Below are 17,051 nucleotides of genomic sequence, written 5' to 3'. Positions count from 1 at the left end.
CTGTAGACCAAACTGGACTCAAACTCTGAGACCCACCTGCCTCTGCCTCCCAAGTGCTGATTAAAGGTAAGTGTCCTCACCACACCCAGCAAAAATATTTTTGAAAGTAAAACTTTATTCATTTATTATTATTTTTCTCAGTGTTTGTCTGTGGAACCGTTGGGTTTTGTTGGAAATTTTTGTGATAGGCTCTGTATAGTCCTAGCTGGCCTCTGCCTCCTTGCTCCACCATCATTGGAAAAACAAAATACTTTGTTTTAAGCCTTGTGTGTCTTCCCTCCATTTTTCGCACTCGCACCATTGTCTGCCTGCACCTCCGTGAGACAGAAGAGTTGGCCACCTGAACGGAGTTAAGAATGGTTGTGAATCACCATGTGGGGGTGTTGGGAACCAAACCTGGTCCTCTGCTAGAGCACCACCTACTCTAAATCAACCACTAAGTTACCTCTCCAGTCCCGCAATTGATTTTTGACAGGGTCTCATGTAGCCCAGGCTGCCCTTGAATTGTATACCTGAAAATGATCCTAAACTACTTACTCTCCTGTCTCCATCTCCTCAGAGTTGGAATTAGAAGCATGAACCATCATTATCAGTTTTATTCAGTGCTAGGAATCAATCCAGGACCCCATGTAAGCCAAATGAGGGCTCTGTCCACTGAGCTACATCCCTAATCCAAAATTAAGCCCTTAAATCAAACACAATGAAACCCTTTCCAAGTATATTGGCATTTTCTTCTCAAAATTCTTTATTCTGCTCTAAACTATTTTTCCTGAATACCGCATTGACAAGTAAGAAACACATTTATGGGTTCTGGAGAGAGGACTTGGTGGCTAAGAGCACTTGTTCTTGCAAGGACCCAGGCTCAGTTCCCAGCCACCTATACAATGGTTCACAAGCATTGTGACACACAATGGTTCCAGGGAATCTGATCTGGGACACATTCTTTCGACTTCACCAGGCACCAAACACATATATAGTATAATACAAACAGAAGAAAACACATAAATCTTTTTAAAAAACATTTTTATTTAAATTTTCTACATGTCCTGCCATGTACCATGTATCCAACACACACACACACACACACACACACACACACACACACACACACACACACACACCATCAGTGTGCTGTATGTTTTCTTAAATAGTGAAGAGCATGTAAGCATGTTTTTGAAATAAGGGATATGAGTTGGGGATGCAGCTTAATCCAGTTTTTCTCCAGCACAAGTGAAGCCCTGGTTTGTTTGTTTTAAGTATTTACTTATTTAATGTATATGAGCATACTGTTGCTGACACACCAGAAGAGGGCATCGGATCCCACTGCAGATGGTTGTGAACCACTATGTGATTGCTGGGAATTGAACTCAGGACCTCTGGAAGAGCAGTCAGTGCTCTTAACCACTGAGCCATCTCTCCAGCCCCCTGGATTTGGACCCTCAACCCCATAAAACCCAGCATAGTGGCTACATGCCTGTAATCCCAGCACCCAGAAGATAGTGGCAAGAGAATCACAAGCACAGGTCATCCTGGGCTAAATGGCAAGGTCCAGACCTACCTGGAATAAATGAACTGTCTCAAAACTAATAAAAGATAAAAATGAAAACCATAAAATGCAAGCTGGAGAAATTTTACACTCAGTATCTAAGAGATCCTCTTCAGAGGACCAGAGTTCTGTTCCAAGCACCCACATCATAGAGCATCCAGCTGCTTGTAACTACAGTTCCATGGGATCCAAGGCCTGTTCTGCGTTGACAGACACCAGAGGACAGGAAGCACGCCTGAGCTGTCTGTGTGTGTGTGTGGTGTGTGTGATGTGTGTGGTGTGTGTGTGTGTACACGCATGCGTGCCCATGCTGACCCCTCTCGACTCCTCCCACCACTGTCAAGCACTGTCACTGTTCTCCAACCAACCGAACCTATCTCCTGCTCTGCCATCCGTTAGTCCCACCTCTCCATTTCCTCAGTACCCACTTCTCTTCTGTCTCGGCTACTTAATTATCACAAGCTTCTCAAGTCCTCAAACTCAATGCTGTCAGTCCTACTGCTTCTGCCTAGGTTCTAGAGCCAGTTCTAGGGCAAGCATCGTCCTTGGTTTTTAGAAGTGCTTGGATCCCAGAAGAAATAATTTAGAAAACAGTGGTTGTTTTCTGTGTTAGAGCTGTTTCTGAGGGAGCTTGAGTACTGCAAACAGTCCACAGTAAGGACCGAAATTGCAAGGGTGAGGCGGTGCTCCTTCAAGAAACGCTGAAATACATAGGTCAGATCTGGGTCTTGATATGGGGAACTTATATATAACTTCTGCAGGACAAGAATATGCACCCATCAGAGACTGGCCTTCCTCTGCCTCCCACATTGTACTTCCTCCTGGAGTGACTCTTATTCTCTACTAACTGGCTTGGCAGCTCCCGTCTTCACCCTCTAGTTCAGCCCACACACTTCAGTCTCATTGACATATCTAGCAGAAGTCACACCCGAGTCTAAATCATTCCCAGCTCCAACCCTGACACTGTTGAGTCGAATTCTTGAAGCCAGCAAATTAAACACTAGCTGTAGAAGACAGACAGGTTCCCAGGGCCTCAAACAGCAATGCCAGGTACCAATATAAAGATGTCTGTAACGCCTAACATCCAAAATAGTTATGAACACCTGGGTAAAAGAAAACATAAAATTGCTTATTAAAACACACATCAGGAGGTGGAGGCAAATGGATCTCTAAGAGTTTATGGGTAGCCCTGTCTACAAGGTGAGACCCTACCTCAAAAAAGCACCAAAACACCTACGCTGGTATGAACCTAGGTTAGAAGGTAGATGTGTGACAAGACTGTAAGTACATGCTGCTTCGAGACTGGCTAGAGGCCTAAGAATCCTTGATACTCATCCACCCGAGATGAGATGAGCAAAGGACTTCAAAACAGAACCTGGAGCGGGTCCTCTCACTGCTTCTCTTGACGGGTTTTCTTCCAAGTCCTTGAGGTTTTTAGATCTTTTTTTGCCTTTTAGACTCAATGCTCAGTATGAAATGGAGCTGGGAAAAAGCATGCCACTTCCTGAACGCTGTTCAGTCTTAAATTCCCTTTGTAGAGATGAATTAGTTTGTCACTTACTCTCATGCTCAGACAAAGTCACATTATGGATAAAGTGCATGCAAATTTGGATCTGAGAAAAGGCCTCAATGTGTAGTTTGTTGCAAATGCAGGAGGCCCAGAGTTTGAATCCCTAGGATCTACATACAGAGACAGGCAAAGTGTGGTAACATGCATGTCACTGCAGCACTCAGGACCTCCAGAGAAAACTTGCTGGATAGGCTGGATTGACGACCATAATAGGAATCGACCCTACTTCAATAAAGTAAAAGACAGAAGATTAACTAAGTCAACCAACCTATAGGCTCCACACAGGTGTATCTATATGGGCTTCACACAGGTGTATCTATGAGAATCTACAAGCACATACACAGAAGAGTCCCAGCACATTCACTGCCACGGTGTAAGGGTAACACATTCCTATCCAACTGAAATTTCAAACTGCGTTTGTTTTTCTATTCCTCCCCATGCCCCCTTCAAGACAGGATCTCTATAGCCCTGGCTGTGCTGGAACTTGCTCTGTAGTTCAAGCTGGCCTTGAACTCACAGAAATCTTACCTACCTTTGACTGCCTCCCGAGTGCACCACCACCCGGCTCTGTCCTCACTGTGACAGTATCCAAACCCCCTGACCCCTCACCCCGTTTCTGTTAAGCTGTGTGGACCATACTAGGCCTTTTTATTTTAGATTCCAAACTCTTCCTGCAAGCCAAGCCCACGCCAATGATCCTGCTCATAAGAACCAATTTTCTTATCGGGACAGTGGGGGCACACGCCTTTAATCTCAACACTCAGGAGTCAGAGGCAGGTGGATCTCTGTGAGTTCAAGGTCAGTCTGGCCTATACAGTGTGAATTCCATGACAGCCAGGGCTAAACAGACAAACCCTGTCTCAAAAAGCCTAAATAAACGTGTATCTTGCTTTTAAACACTGGATAATCTCTTCAAACTTTAAAAACACTGTCTTAGGGCCGGAAAGATGGTTAAGAGCCCATATAGCTTGCAATTTCCAGTTCCAGGGGGATCCGATACCCTCTGCAGGCCTAACACTACACTCCCATGCATGAACCTAACAGGCACCCATGACGGCACCACCCAGGCTGGGCTGAGTATGCAAGAACACCTACCCCCATCTACATCTGTGTGAGGCCACATACAGCACCTGCATCCATGTGTGGGAGCCAGGGGCCAATGCCGGCTGCCTGCCTTTATTGATCTCCAACGCCTGAGTTAGGTTCCTGAGAGGAATTTAAGAAAGGAGGTGGTTTTTCTCTGACTTTGTCCACTGAAGATCTTGTTTGTCGTGATTCTTTATGGATTAGAGAGGTTTAGCAGTTTGACAGCTAGATCTAGTCTGCTACTTGACTAAGGGTAGCAACTTGATTTGTTTTGTAACTCTAACCTTCTTCGTTTTCCCCACTACCCAGGAACTCGTCATTGGGGAACACTAGTGGGTAAGTCCCCAGAGTACACCTGTTTCCACCCACCAGAGCTGGGTTATTGGTCTACGCCACCCTTCCCAGCTCCATGTAGGTGCTAGACATCAAAAAGGATCCCAATGAATCATCTCTATAGCCTCCAAACAACTTTATTTTTAATTTTACGTATTATTTATTGAGATAACTATCTCACTTTGAAGGCCTGACTGGTCTGGAACTCACTAGGTAGACCAAGCTGACCTCAAATAAGAGAGACCTCCCTGCTTCTGCTTCCATAGTGCTGGGATTAAAGACAAGTGCCACCAAGCCTGGCTAAAATGTTCTCAGAAAAGCATGAAATGCTTACTACATTCTAGAAAACTCCCAAACAAAATGGCATTCTTAATGTGCTTCTTTAACTGGTTTAGAAGTTGATTAATGAACCTACTATGAGCCAGGCGTGGCACTCCCAGTACTTGAGAAATAGTGACAAGGACGAGGATCAAGGATTCAGACCAGGCTGGTGTCTGTATCTCCTCCTACAGCAAAGCCTGTCTCAAGCAACAAACCTGAGGACTGGGAAGGCATCACAATGACCACACAGTGGAATGGAAGGGTGGTTCAGAGGTTAGCAACATACACTGCTCTTGTAAAAGACCCAATTTCAGTCCCTCAAACCCATGCCAGGAGGCTACCATCTGTGCCTCAGGTGCCTAAGAGCACCTGCAACGCACGTACACACCCCGTATTTACACACCTATGCAATCTAAGAACAGAGTTCAAGACCATCTTCAACTACATAGCAATTTCATGGCCCACACCTCATGTCTGCCTGTAACCACTTGGAGGACCAGACCATCTCTTTGGACCATTTGTGCACCTGCTCCCAAATGGTGCACATACATGCATGCAGGTACTCAGACACAACATGGAAATGTTGAGGAAAAATAAAGTAGTTTAACATATTTTCAAACTGAAACTAAACAGAACAAAAATTTTGAGTGGTTGTGTTGTTTCAAATTCTGTTCATTAAAACTTATTTTGCATTCCACTAATAGCATTAAATGACATTTTAAATGCTTGACATTTTTCTGTTTTTGAAACAGGGTTTCTCTGTATATCCCTGGGTACCCTGGAACTTGCTCTGTAACTAGGCTGGCCTCAGACTTACAGAGACCTGCCTCCCAAGCACTGGGACTAATGGGATTAAAGGCATCACCACCACTGTCCAGCCCAGCAGGGTGTATTCAGACAGGATGGTGGTGGCCAAAGCCTTTAATCCCAGGACTTGGGAGGCAGAGGCAGCAGACCTCAGAGTTCGAGGCCAGAATTCCAGGACAGTGGGTGGGAGTTACACAGAGAAACCCTGTTTTAAACCCCCGCTTCCCCAGAAAGTTCAGACGGGCATCAACTCTTAGTATATTAGTTAACAGAGGGTGGAATAACCATAATAAAATAAAAACAATCGGGGTTGGGGATTTAGCTCAGTGGTAGAGCGCTTGCCTAGGAAGCGCAAGGCCCTGGGTTTGGTCCCGAGCTCCGAAAAAAAAGAACCAAATAAATAAATAAATAAATAAATAAATAAATAAAATAAAAAAAAAATAAAATAAAAAAATAAAACCAATCATATACTGTGGTAGTAACTGTCTAAAGACTAGGTTATAAGACAGAACTGCATTTCGAGAGGCCAGTGGCAGCCTGCAGGCTTGCGCAGACCTTTCAAGTATTTTCAAGCCTGAGCATCCCATGAGCCTTCAAACTAGACAATGCTAATGTCACATCGCTGATGTGGCTGGCACACATGGAGTCCGCTCCATAAGCGCCACAGAAATGCTGTTCAGAAGCCTGAGACAGTGAACCAAACACCACAGAAGAGCGTGGTTGGTTGGTTTCTCAGATGCAGCTGAACACAATGTTGTCCAGGTCTCTACTATTCTTTCCCCATACACCACGTTTTCTTCATTCAGGAACTTACCATCAGATTCTAGAGCGATACGTTTCCCAGCAGGAGCAAAGGGAGGACTGACTATAAAACAACATACAACAAACACCCGGGGGCCAGCAAGCCGGAGACAGTCTCACTACTGGATCCCAGGCGTGCTCCAAAGTCCGCAGCTCAGCCTCGCCGAGTACAACATACTCAAGTATGATACTACAGGCCTGCATCCTGACAAACGTCTGGACTAGGGATTTTGGACAGGATGTTTGTTTTATACAAATGTATATAATATATCACCTGTGAAAGTTTTGTTTGTTTAGATACAATGGGGAATCTCTTGAGTGACAAAAGAATTACTTTGGGGGCTGGGGATTTAGCTCAGTGGTAGAGCGCTTACCTAGGAAGCACAAGGCCCTGGGTTCGGTCCCCAGCTCCGAAAAAAAGAACCAACAAAAAAAAAAAAAAAAAAAAAGAATTACTTTGAAGAAAAGGAATTACTGAGAATTCAATTTTTGTATTCATTTCCAGAAACAGAAAATGCCAATAAACAAGGGAAGTTGGCTAATGAATTCTGCCAGGTACAAATGGGCAGTCATCCTGTCCATTTGTAATCTTATTCTTGTTCATTTTTAATTTTTAGTTAATTTTGACAGGGTCACACTATGTAGCTATCCCAGGCTAGCCTCCAACTCTTGATCTTCCTATCTCAGCCTCTCAAATGGTAAGAGATACTGGCACATACCCACACTATGACCTTATTCTAATTTTAAAATAAAGTAAATTGGGCTGAGAGATGGCTCAGTGGTTAAGAGCACCACTACTCTTCCAGAGGTCCTGAGTTCAATTCCAGCAACCACATGGTGGCTCACAACCATCTGTAAAGAGATCCGATGCCCTCTTCTGGTGTATCTGAAGACAGCTACAGTGTACTTATATATAATAAATGAATAAATTAAAAAAAAATAAAGTAAATTATTATTCCATGAAGCTATTATTCTGGTATTAAAACTTATGAACATTTGTATATACTCCATCAATTTGCTTTCCAGAGATTCTACACATTTCTCCCATGTCAAAATGTATCGGAGATATCTAGGCTTCCTAACTAACACCAATTAGAAAAATACCCATGATTGGATAAAGCCTTTACTTTACATTTTACTGTCAAGTTTTCATTTCCCTGATGCATTAAGAGAAACTGAATGGGACTTCTGGAGTTTTGTGCTCAAATATAATTGAGAAAAGAAAATTCCTCCATACAAAAAGTCTTTGGGTGGGGCATCTGCAACTATTACATGGGTATCTGTTAGCATTAAAAACACCCTCTTTCAAACTCTACTGTTTAAAGCCAAAACATATTCTAACTGAAACTTAATAGTACCTAACAGGAGCACAAAGCAGTCAAAACCACAATTTTATCCCAACAATGATAAACAGAAATCTAACTATATCAATGTCAGAAACCAGACATTAAACTGTCAACAAAAAACAAAGATGGGACAGCCTCAACTCTCACACATGCCTGACTTCGATTAGCCATCTTCCTGGAAAGACCTGACTTCCAACGCATTGACATGAGAACTTACAGGGTGGGTGGTGTAACCTCAGCACTCACAGAACAGGAAGACTGGCGCTGTCAAACACTCTCAGTCCCTCTCAGTGCCGTAAGAACTGTTTTATCATACAGTACCAGGGTCATTACAAATGTTTTAAATCACAAATGAGGGAGATTAAATAAGGGCTACTAGAGTCTCTTTGGAACTGCTGTCAAGTCTCTCCGAGCCTTTTCCTTTCCTTCTACCTTTCTCCAAAACTTGGGCATACTTCCATGTCACTTTTTCTAAAACCTTCTGTGTCTGCCCCGGGGCTGCCCGTGCCAGGACCTAAGGCTACAGCATGGCTTGGTCCTCTTCTTCTATGTCTGCCTATTCCAGCAGCTGCCAGGATTCACAACTTCTGTGTTCTTTTCTTTTTCTCTTAAATGCTTAAAACAAAAAAGAAAGGACGGTATATCACTCTTACAACTTTTCATTCTGTAGATTAGAGACCAGTTTTTAGTAAAACTGGGAAATCTTTTTACATGTGCCCAGCAGCTATGAAGAAGAGACCATTGTGAAGCCTGACTTTCTCCCGTATTTGGAAGGGGGAAGAACAGAAACCTGTCTTTCAAACACAAAGCATGTGAGCAAGCTGGCTACACATCCATTTTTAAAGGTCGCTCATGGTGAACTACAACATTATCATTATGACAAGAGGAAACAGGAGCAACATTCTTCACAGACTGACTCAGGGAGATAAAAGGAGAACTGGAAACCTTGTCCCTCCCTAGCTAAATAAAAGAAAGCAGTTTACTACTGCACCCGTGTGTATTTTCAAGCAGGTACAGAAGAAAAACTCATTAGCTCTTTTAAAAATACACACATTTAATGTTGGTCTGTTTTAATTCTAAGTAAAGCAATTTCAAAAATACAACCTGAACATCAGAGCCATGTGAACCAGCATGATAAAGAAAACAGACATTCACAATGATTACGTCTAGAGACAGTTCAGCTTGATAAATTGTCTTCCAAGTATCTTAGAGAATTACTAAAAATACTGCTGGTGTTCAGTTAAAATTAAAGGGCTTTGGGAAAGATGATATGGTACAGCTGGAGTGAATAAGGTTACACGGGAATTACATTTTCCATTACCCCTAGATATAAACAAACATTCAAAACTTAACACAATCTCTGTGTTATTCAAAATATTGCAGCTGCAGGAAAGGCAACTTTAAATTAATAGCTAGGGGAAATCAAGTTTTGGTGGAGGTGAACAGAAGTGAGTTTGTAATTTGCACTTTGTAAAGCTCATTATACCTGGTCAACCAGGAACCAAAAGCAGGACAGGAAGTTCTCTGCTTCTTTTGGCGACAATGTGACAAGAAAAGCCATCTTTTGAAGATGCTTGAAGAAATAAAGCATGTTTCTTTAAAAACAGTCAAATAATTAATTAATGGAATAAATAATCACTAACCACAGTTTTAGCATTCTGTCATCAATACACTTCACAAATTTTTTTCATTTTGGCAGAAACTTCCCCAATTTTTAGTCTAAAATCCACCAATCATTATAAAAGTAAAATGAAGAGCTACCAAAATAATATTCTTCTGTTTACTCTTTGGCTAAGAAAGAAAACAAGAAAAAAAAAAAAAAAAAAAAAAAATAAAAAAACAGAAGACAACTCTAACACTGGTGATAAAAGAAACTTTTTTTAACATGTAAAATAAAGATATCGATTTAAAATCTTGGTACATTTTATAAAAACAAGAGGTAATGTTGTAATAAAACAGCAGTTAGCCTCAGCTAGCAACATACTGTTTGTTAACCCTGTGCAATAAAACACTTTGTTCATACTACGCTTACTCAAACATGACTAACAATCACTACAGACATTTCAGGAGTCTCCCGGGCTCCCACAGACTTACTGTTAAAACTGAGACGTTTACAATCATAATGTGCCACAGTAACTCGAAAACGTCACTTCTAATAGGAGATCATGTAGGTTTCACTTGGATTTGTTTTAGGGATTCAACAGCTCAGTTACAAGGACTGAAAAGCGCTCTAAAGCCCATGAACACTGCTGTCCACACCCTCTTCAGTACACACTAAACTTGTTTGACACATTTCTCTTCATACATAGCAAGCAACAGCACCCAAGAAACGCCTGAGAAGAAATGCTGCTGTGTAAATACTGCAACTATTCCTGAAATAAGAATTATGGGATATATACTCCAAAGCTGCCCATTCCCATAATTGTATTGCATAGGTCACATAATCACACACATATATATACACATACGTGTATATACATGTACATGCAAAGAATATATTAAGACGACAATGAAGTCTAGTCACAGAGCAATTTACAGGCTCAATATATTTTTTACATTTTGCTTGAAAGAAATTTCAATATTTTACAGTCTTTCAGTAGACATTATATACACTGTACTTTATGAAATCTAAAAGGGTATTGAAATAAATCTTTCCAACATTTTGGTAACAAAACACACAATGTTTCTCCAAATACTTGTGCTATCTACATGATCTGTTTGCTCTGATAACCACTAATCACAAAAATTGACTCAATGGAATAATTATAAAAAGTATCTAACACCATGCATGGGTTTGAATCATGTTTAATATCCTATCCTAGAAACAGTCTACAAATCTTAAGATTTAAAAAAATTAAGTCTCTCCTCTGATTTTTAAAAGATATCTTTTTATGACAATATCCGTAACATTGACAAGTACATGTTAAGGCCAGTATCCTCTCCTCTTGTGAGTATTTTTGTGTTTTCTGTTTGTTTTTCTAAGAAAGATAATGAAGCCCACACCTTTTTTGAACTGTACCAACAGGACGCGAGGCAGTGAACACAAGGCTTAGTCCTACAGTCAGGACGCAGTCGCTCCTTCCCACTCCACGAGATACTGCACCTTTCCATCCAGCGTCACGCGGCGAGCCAGAACCCGGTACTTCTCTCCACATGCTATTCTACCTGCGGCACCAAAATAACTAGTGATGGAGTTTTTCAGGTGATTGAGCTGTAACTCCTGATCTGCTAAGTTATTCAGGATTTCTGTGTTAAGTTCTTCAAACTGGTAATCTTCTTTGCCTTCATCATCTTTTACAACTTCTGAGTTCTGAGTATGGAGTGCTCTTCGTGGAAGGCGACCTCTTCTTCTCCGCAAATGTGGTATTGCAGCAGGCCACGATCTTCCCGTGCGAGTTCTTTTTCTAGAGTCAGATAACCTAGGGTAGGGAAAAGAACACATCTCCTCAGATCTTCACTTGGGCATTTTTTCCCACACAGGTTCTCACCTTATAGACTAGACTAACAGAGTCTCATACTCTCCCTGCCAAAGCTTCCCTAATGCCAGGATCACTGACTACCACCACCTGGCATTGTGTTTGCTGAGATAGCATTCAGTCCAATTAAAACAATCAAAGTCATTAGCTCCATGTTGCTACCTTCCTTCATAAGACATCATCACTTCCTTGGGGTTGATTTTTGTACAGTTTTTCTTCCTTTAACTAGGTGCTATCAAGTTATAAGAATCAGAGCAAAGCTGGAAATGTGGCTGGATAACGAAGAGCTTGCCTGGCACACACAGGCCCTCGGTACAGTAACCAGCACCACTAAGAAAGAAAAGACAGATCCAGTCAGGTGAGGGTCTTATGACTTTAATCCCAAAACTTTCCAGAGGCAGGAAGATCTCTGAGTTTGAGGTCACCCTGGATGCAGAGGGAATTCCAGGAGAGCTGGGGATACAGAAAAAGCCTGTCTTGAAAACCAAGAAGACCAAAAAAGATCCATAGGAAATGAGTTTACACATTAGAAACAAGTTAGAACAGCAGTTTCTAAACTCTAAAACAATTAAAACAAAAAGATGAGAAAAAGGTTAAAGCTAGTGGAGAAGATCCCAAATAAGCCATACATTTTCTATGCCTGACATGATGTGGTCTAAGAAAATTTCCTTCTGAGGAAGTGAATCAGATAAGTGAAGGAGGAAGGGCTTGCTACTAATTAATTTTTCTAAACCTGAAACTATAATCATTGCATTGTCAAAGGCTTGGCGCTTGAGTCAGACATTTAAAATATAAAATGTCCTAAAAGCAAGGTACAGTTGTATATGAACTTAAGAAGCCAAAACATAGTAGTAGCACATGCCTCAGTTCCCAGACCAAAGGATGAAAGGACAGCATGGCTTTTTTTTTTTTTGGGGGGTGTCAATTACTAAGACCTCATTCAAGGGAAAAAATATTTTAAGACTTATTTCTACGTGTGTGTGTTGTGTGTGTGTAAGTATGCTACATGTGTGCCGATACCCAAGAAAGCCAGAAAAGGACACCAAATATCCTGAAATTATAATTGTAGAAGGTTGTAAGCTGACTGATGTGGAACCAGACTGGGATTCTCTGTTTAAAGAAAGATAGTAAGCTCTTTTAACCACAGATCCAATGGTATCTGTATTGTTATGTTTGTGTTCTAAAAGCATTCAGATGTTTAACAACACAGACAATCAATACATATGGTCTGCTTCTCAAAAACCTCAAGGCTCACATACATTACTATCAATCGTGAAGTTATTCAATCAAAACCACACAAACAAACAATCTGAAAGGAATTTAGTAAAGAGTAAGAACAGAATGCCACACTCATGGAGGCAATCCCAATTGAGTGCAGTGGACCTAATTAAGTAAGTTAAAGGTACAAGAACTTGTTGAAAAGTGGGGATATGGGGTTGGGGATTTAGCTCAGTGGTAGAGCACTTGCCTAGCAAGCGCAAGGCTCTGGGTTCGGTCCCCAGCTCTGAAAAAAAGAAAAAAGAAAAAAGAAAAGTGGGGATAAAAGGAAGGAGGAAGGGAACAGGAGAAAAATAAATACAAGAAGTGTGAGTGAGTTATTTTTACTGTGAAAGAGTAAGTAAGCATTAAAAAAGTTAGTAAGCTAAGGAAAGGAAAAAAAGACTCAGATGACATAAAAAGCTACAAGACTCTATCCATCTATCTATCTATCTATCTATCCATCCATCCATCCATCCATCCATCCATCCATCCATCCATCCATCCATCTATCTATCTATCTAATTTTTAAAGCCTCCTCCCTACTGTTATAAGTACAGGGAAAAAAAACACTGGGAAGCTGTTTTTGGAGCTGTCTGCAAGCTATGCAGAGACTTCTAGGGACGCAGTTTTTATGAGCTGTCAACTATGTTGCATAGTGACACAGCTGTGTGTAAGTCATCTGTGGCCAGTCGTACAAAAACTCCTATATGCCCCGCCTACAAAACTCAGTGCTAAAAAAAATTAAATTGAAATTGAAAAAAATCAATCAATCAATCAATCAAGCTGGGCACTGGTGGCACATGCCTTTAATCACAGCACTCAAGGAAGGCAAGTGGATCTCTTAGTTTGAGGCCAGCCTAGTCCAACACTGCTGAAGTTACAGGGGGAAACCTCAGTAATATAGAATACCTACCCATAATGCCTGGAAATGCTAGACGAGGTAGTTTCTTTTGCACTGGAAGCACCCGTGAGGTCCACATCTGAGGTATTGGATGAATGTGCAACTCCCTCAGTTCTCCTGAGACAAAAGAATTTGAATGGTATAACAACTATATTACATAACAATAGAAATACTAATTCCTTTACAAAGAAAATTCCTAGGAAAGAAAAAAATAACTATTTACCCTATAGAACAAGGTAAATCCAACGTAGGATTCTCTGAAACTGATTCCTTACCCTGGAAAATTAGAAAAAAATAAATTTTAAAGAAAAAAACAATTTATACTTAAAAGACAATTCTAGTGTAAATGGAATAAAGCATTCACTTCTCAGTAATTACGAAACTGTTCACTGAGAACATATGCAAACAAATCCTCTTACCAAAGGCGGATCAGCAGTTTTCTGAATCATTTTTCTTGTATATGGGCCAGGAGGACGACCTACAGATTTTTTCTTTCCTTTTTTTTCTATCCCATTGCTTACTTCCCTGAAACAAAGACTGTATTTAATCTTTGCGTAAAGCAAAACTGACAATGATTTTACATAGCTAAAAAATAATTCTAATTCCATATTTGAAAGTTTAAGGAAAGGGGTGCTCTCCTTACTATAAACCTAATATATGCTTATCACTTCAAGACTTTAAAAAAATAAAAAATCACCAAGAAGCCATACTACCAAAAAGACTTTAAAACTTTATTTCTTACTACTTGGGAGGGGAAGGTTTCAAGAATTTACTACTGAAAATGACTACAAAGTCAGCTAACCTTGTGAAATACCTGCATTAAAAATTTCACTATTTTCACTAATTTTCACAGTTTCTCTTTAAACACAGTCTCAGACATAACATCACATATTCGTCTATGTAAAGGAACACGAGTAATACCATCAGAGGCAGAATCAAGCCCAAGGTGGCAGAACATGAAGGAGAAACAATAAAGAAATCTTCCACATTGAGACAGAGCCTCTGAAAGGGCCAACTACAAACTAGAGAATCACTCTTGAAGCACATGTGTACCAAGTAGTAAGAAGTTGTACAGATGAGGATATATGTGATGAGGATATGTGATGAAGCACATGTGTACCAAGTAGTAAGAAGTTGTATAGATGAGGATATAGCTAACAAAGAGAACGACAAAAGGAACAGACAGGAACATGCAGAACACAGTCTCTCCATGAACAACGGCTGCTACAGAAAGGGACAAAAGGGGCACAACGATGGTTCCTCTGAAGAAGGACTCGCTCACAAATAAACACAAGCTAACAAATGAAGACCAGAGGATCTATAAGAAAAGCACAATGAAAGAAAAAGAAAAGGACCACAACCTCTGCAGACTAGAAAGGAGATAAACCAGGGAAAACTCCAAGTATGAGGACGAGGGAGGAATGGGAAGATGAAGGCCTAGAGGTCAAAACTCTAAGGACAAGGATGGATGGGTCATGCATTTTACAAAATAACCTAACATGCAAAGAGAACCACCGAGGAAATATAATGGTACACTTAGCCTTGAAAGGACTGTGCGTACACACGGTCCACAAGGTAGGGGATGCTCTGAAGAAAGATGAGCCCTTCTTGGTAGTACTCAATAATCTGAGAGCTGCCAATCCTAACACCACAGCAACGTGATGTCTGTGGGATTCTTGCTTCTTAATTCACAATGGCAACTGAGAGTAAAGGATTAGATCAAACCAGAAAATGGCAGGAAGAAGCGTTTTTCCTCTCTCAACAATACCTTAAATATACCCTTATTAAAATGGCTATGTGGTATTGTCAAGGTTTTGTAAACACATTTCCCTACTCTTCTTGTTCTTGCTAGACTATCACTGCATACAGCCCTTTCAGGCAGCCTTACACCTCACACTTCCTTGAGAAAATAGACTACCACATAATAACCTTAAGTCTCCGTTTTCTACAAGCATATCCTCTGCTTTTACCAAAAGTTATTCTCAGACTGAGGCACAGAACCTTCCCTTTGCTTTCTAAATGAGGTTTCACTTACACTCCTCTTTGTTTCCTGGCCATTCTTGGTACACAAACAGACTTCCTAACTACTGACATACCGTTACATTCTACTCTCATTCCCACCTTCTGCTGCCATTCCATTGGTCTGCTTCATGTTCACTTTACTTCACTCACAGCCCTGACATTTCTTCTTCACTCTCTTCTGTCCAACTCAGTTTCCTTTTGTACCCTTTTATGGCCCCTTCCCTTCATGATCACCGTTACTCTGAATGTTAGTATCCCTGACATGCAGAAGCATAGTTCTTAATACATAAATCACGAGGCATGGATTCAGTCATACTTCAACGCTCATTCCAATCTTCACTGCTTACTCTAAATTAAATGTCTTTGTTTCTGTGACTAATAACAAAATGCTACGGTATCCTCGCATGTTTTACTAGTGCCCAGTATCATTTAATTTATCCATCTTTCTTAAATGATTCCCTTCTTTTGGTTTACATGACACCAACACTCCTGGTTTCATTCTCCCAGGATGGTCATTCTGTTTCACTCTCCTTTCACTTTATGCCTTACATTTTATAATCCTCCCAATTTCTAAATTCAAACAACCTGCATCCCCTTCTCTTCTCTGCTTGTCCCAGATCACTTTATTCACTCTCCTGACTACAAATCTGCTTTCTGATTTCCACCATCTGTCCTGACCTGTCTGTGCCCTCCTTACCTACAAACCAAAGTCACCTACCCATGACCATTTACATTCGTGTCATAAGAATCTCAACAGGGGTTGGGGATTTAGCTCAGTGGTAGAGCGCTTGCCTAGGAAGCGCAAGGCCCTGGTTCGTCCCCAGCTCGAAAAAAAAAAAAAAGGGGGAAGAATCTCAACTTAGGAACAGAACAGGAAATGTTCCCCCACCCACCTCACTATCACATTCTTCCCTATCTGAGTACGAAACCAGCATCTGTGAGTTGCTCAATCAGGAAATTTGAAATCTGTTAACTTATTCCTTTTTTTCCCTCAAAAATGTAATTCAGTAGCAAATCTGATCAATTCTGCCCTAAGAGACGCCAACCCTATTCAGTGCACTTGTTTCCCTGACTCCTGCACAAGCACCATCCAGACACAACCAAGCCTTTACCTCTTCCTTTTTTTTTTCTTTTTCTTTTTCTTTTTTTTGGAGCTGGGGACCGAACCCAGGGTCTTGCGCTTGCTAGGCAAACGCTCTACCACTGAGCTAAATCCCCAACCCCTCTTCCTACTTTTCTTACCTCTGTACTACCATGCAAATAATTTTTAAAGACAATTCAACTGTTTAATTAAAATGGGTACCATTTTTATAGAGACAGCAGGGTATCCATATCTACAGTTGCTGTGTGATCAAGAGCCATCCAATCTTTCAAGTATCTCATCCCTCTCTAATCCCCATTTATACCAAACTAATCTTCTGAGGATTCTGAGACTGCTTCATGGCCTCCACATCTGCTCCCTGGGGCACTCTGCTCCTTTATTATTCACACACAGAATATTCTCAAATATTCTTTTACATAGTCCTCCGTCCTTAAGCCTTCGAGTTGAAGTACAATGTCCCCACCTCTACTAACCCAACAG

At 41.0% G+C, this 17,051-nt stretch overlaps 1 protein-coding gene across 2 annotated transcripts in view; it reads right to left on the bottom strand.

Moving 5' to 3' along the window:
* Nucleotides 1-8,844: 8,844 nt before the first annotated feature.
* The window catches only part of Mtf2 (metal response element binding transcription factor 2), a 43,157-nt gene continuing 34,950 nt past the window's right edge, over nucleotides 8,845-17,051 (bottom strand). For both annotated transcript variants that reach the window (XM_032915990.1, XM_032915989.1), the window contains 4 exons: nucleotides 13,867-13,972; nucleotides 13,671-13,723; nucleotides 13,460-13,564; nucleotides 8,845-11,229 (listed from right to left, as the gene is read on the bottom strand). In XM_032915990.1, the coding sequence (XP_032771881.1) occupies nucleotides 10,872-11,229; nucleotides 13,460-13,564; nucleotides 13,671-13,723; nucleotides 13,867-13,972 (622 nt within the window). In that variant the 3' untranslated portion in view covers nucleotides 8,845-10,871. The remainder of the gene's footprint in view (nucleotides 11,230-13,459; nucleotides 13,565-13,670; nucleotides 13,724-13,866; nucleotides 13,973-17,051) is intronic.

This window comes from Rattus rattus, chromosome 11 (genome assembly GCF_011064425.1).
Source record: "Rattus rattus isolate New Zealand chromosome 11, Rrattus_CSIRO_v1, whole genome shotgun sequence".
Lineage (NCBI taxonomy): Eukaryota > Metazoa > Chordata > Mammalia > Rodentia > Muridae > Rattus > Rattus rattus.
Note: the sequence above shows the minus strand (reverse complement) of the source record. Positions and strands in the feature narration are given on the sequence as shown.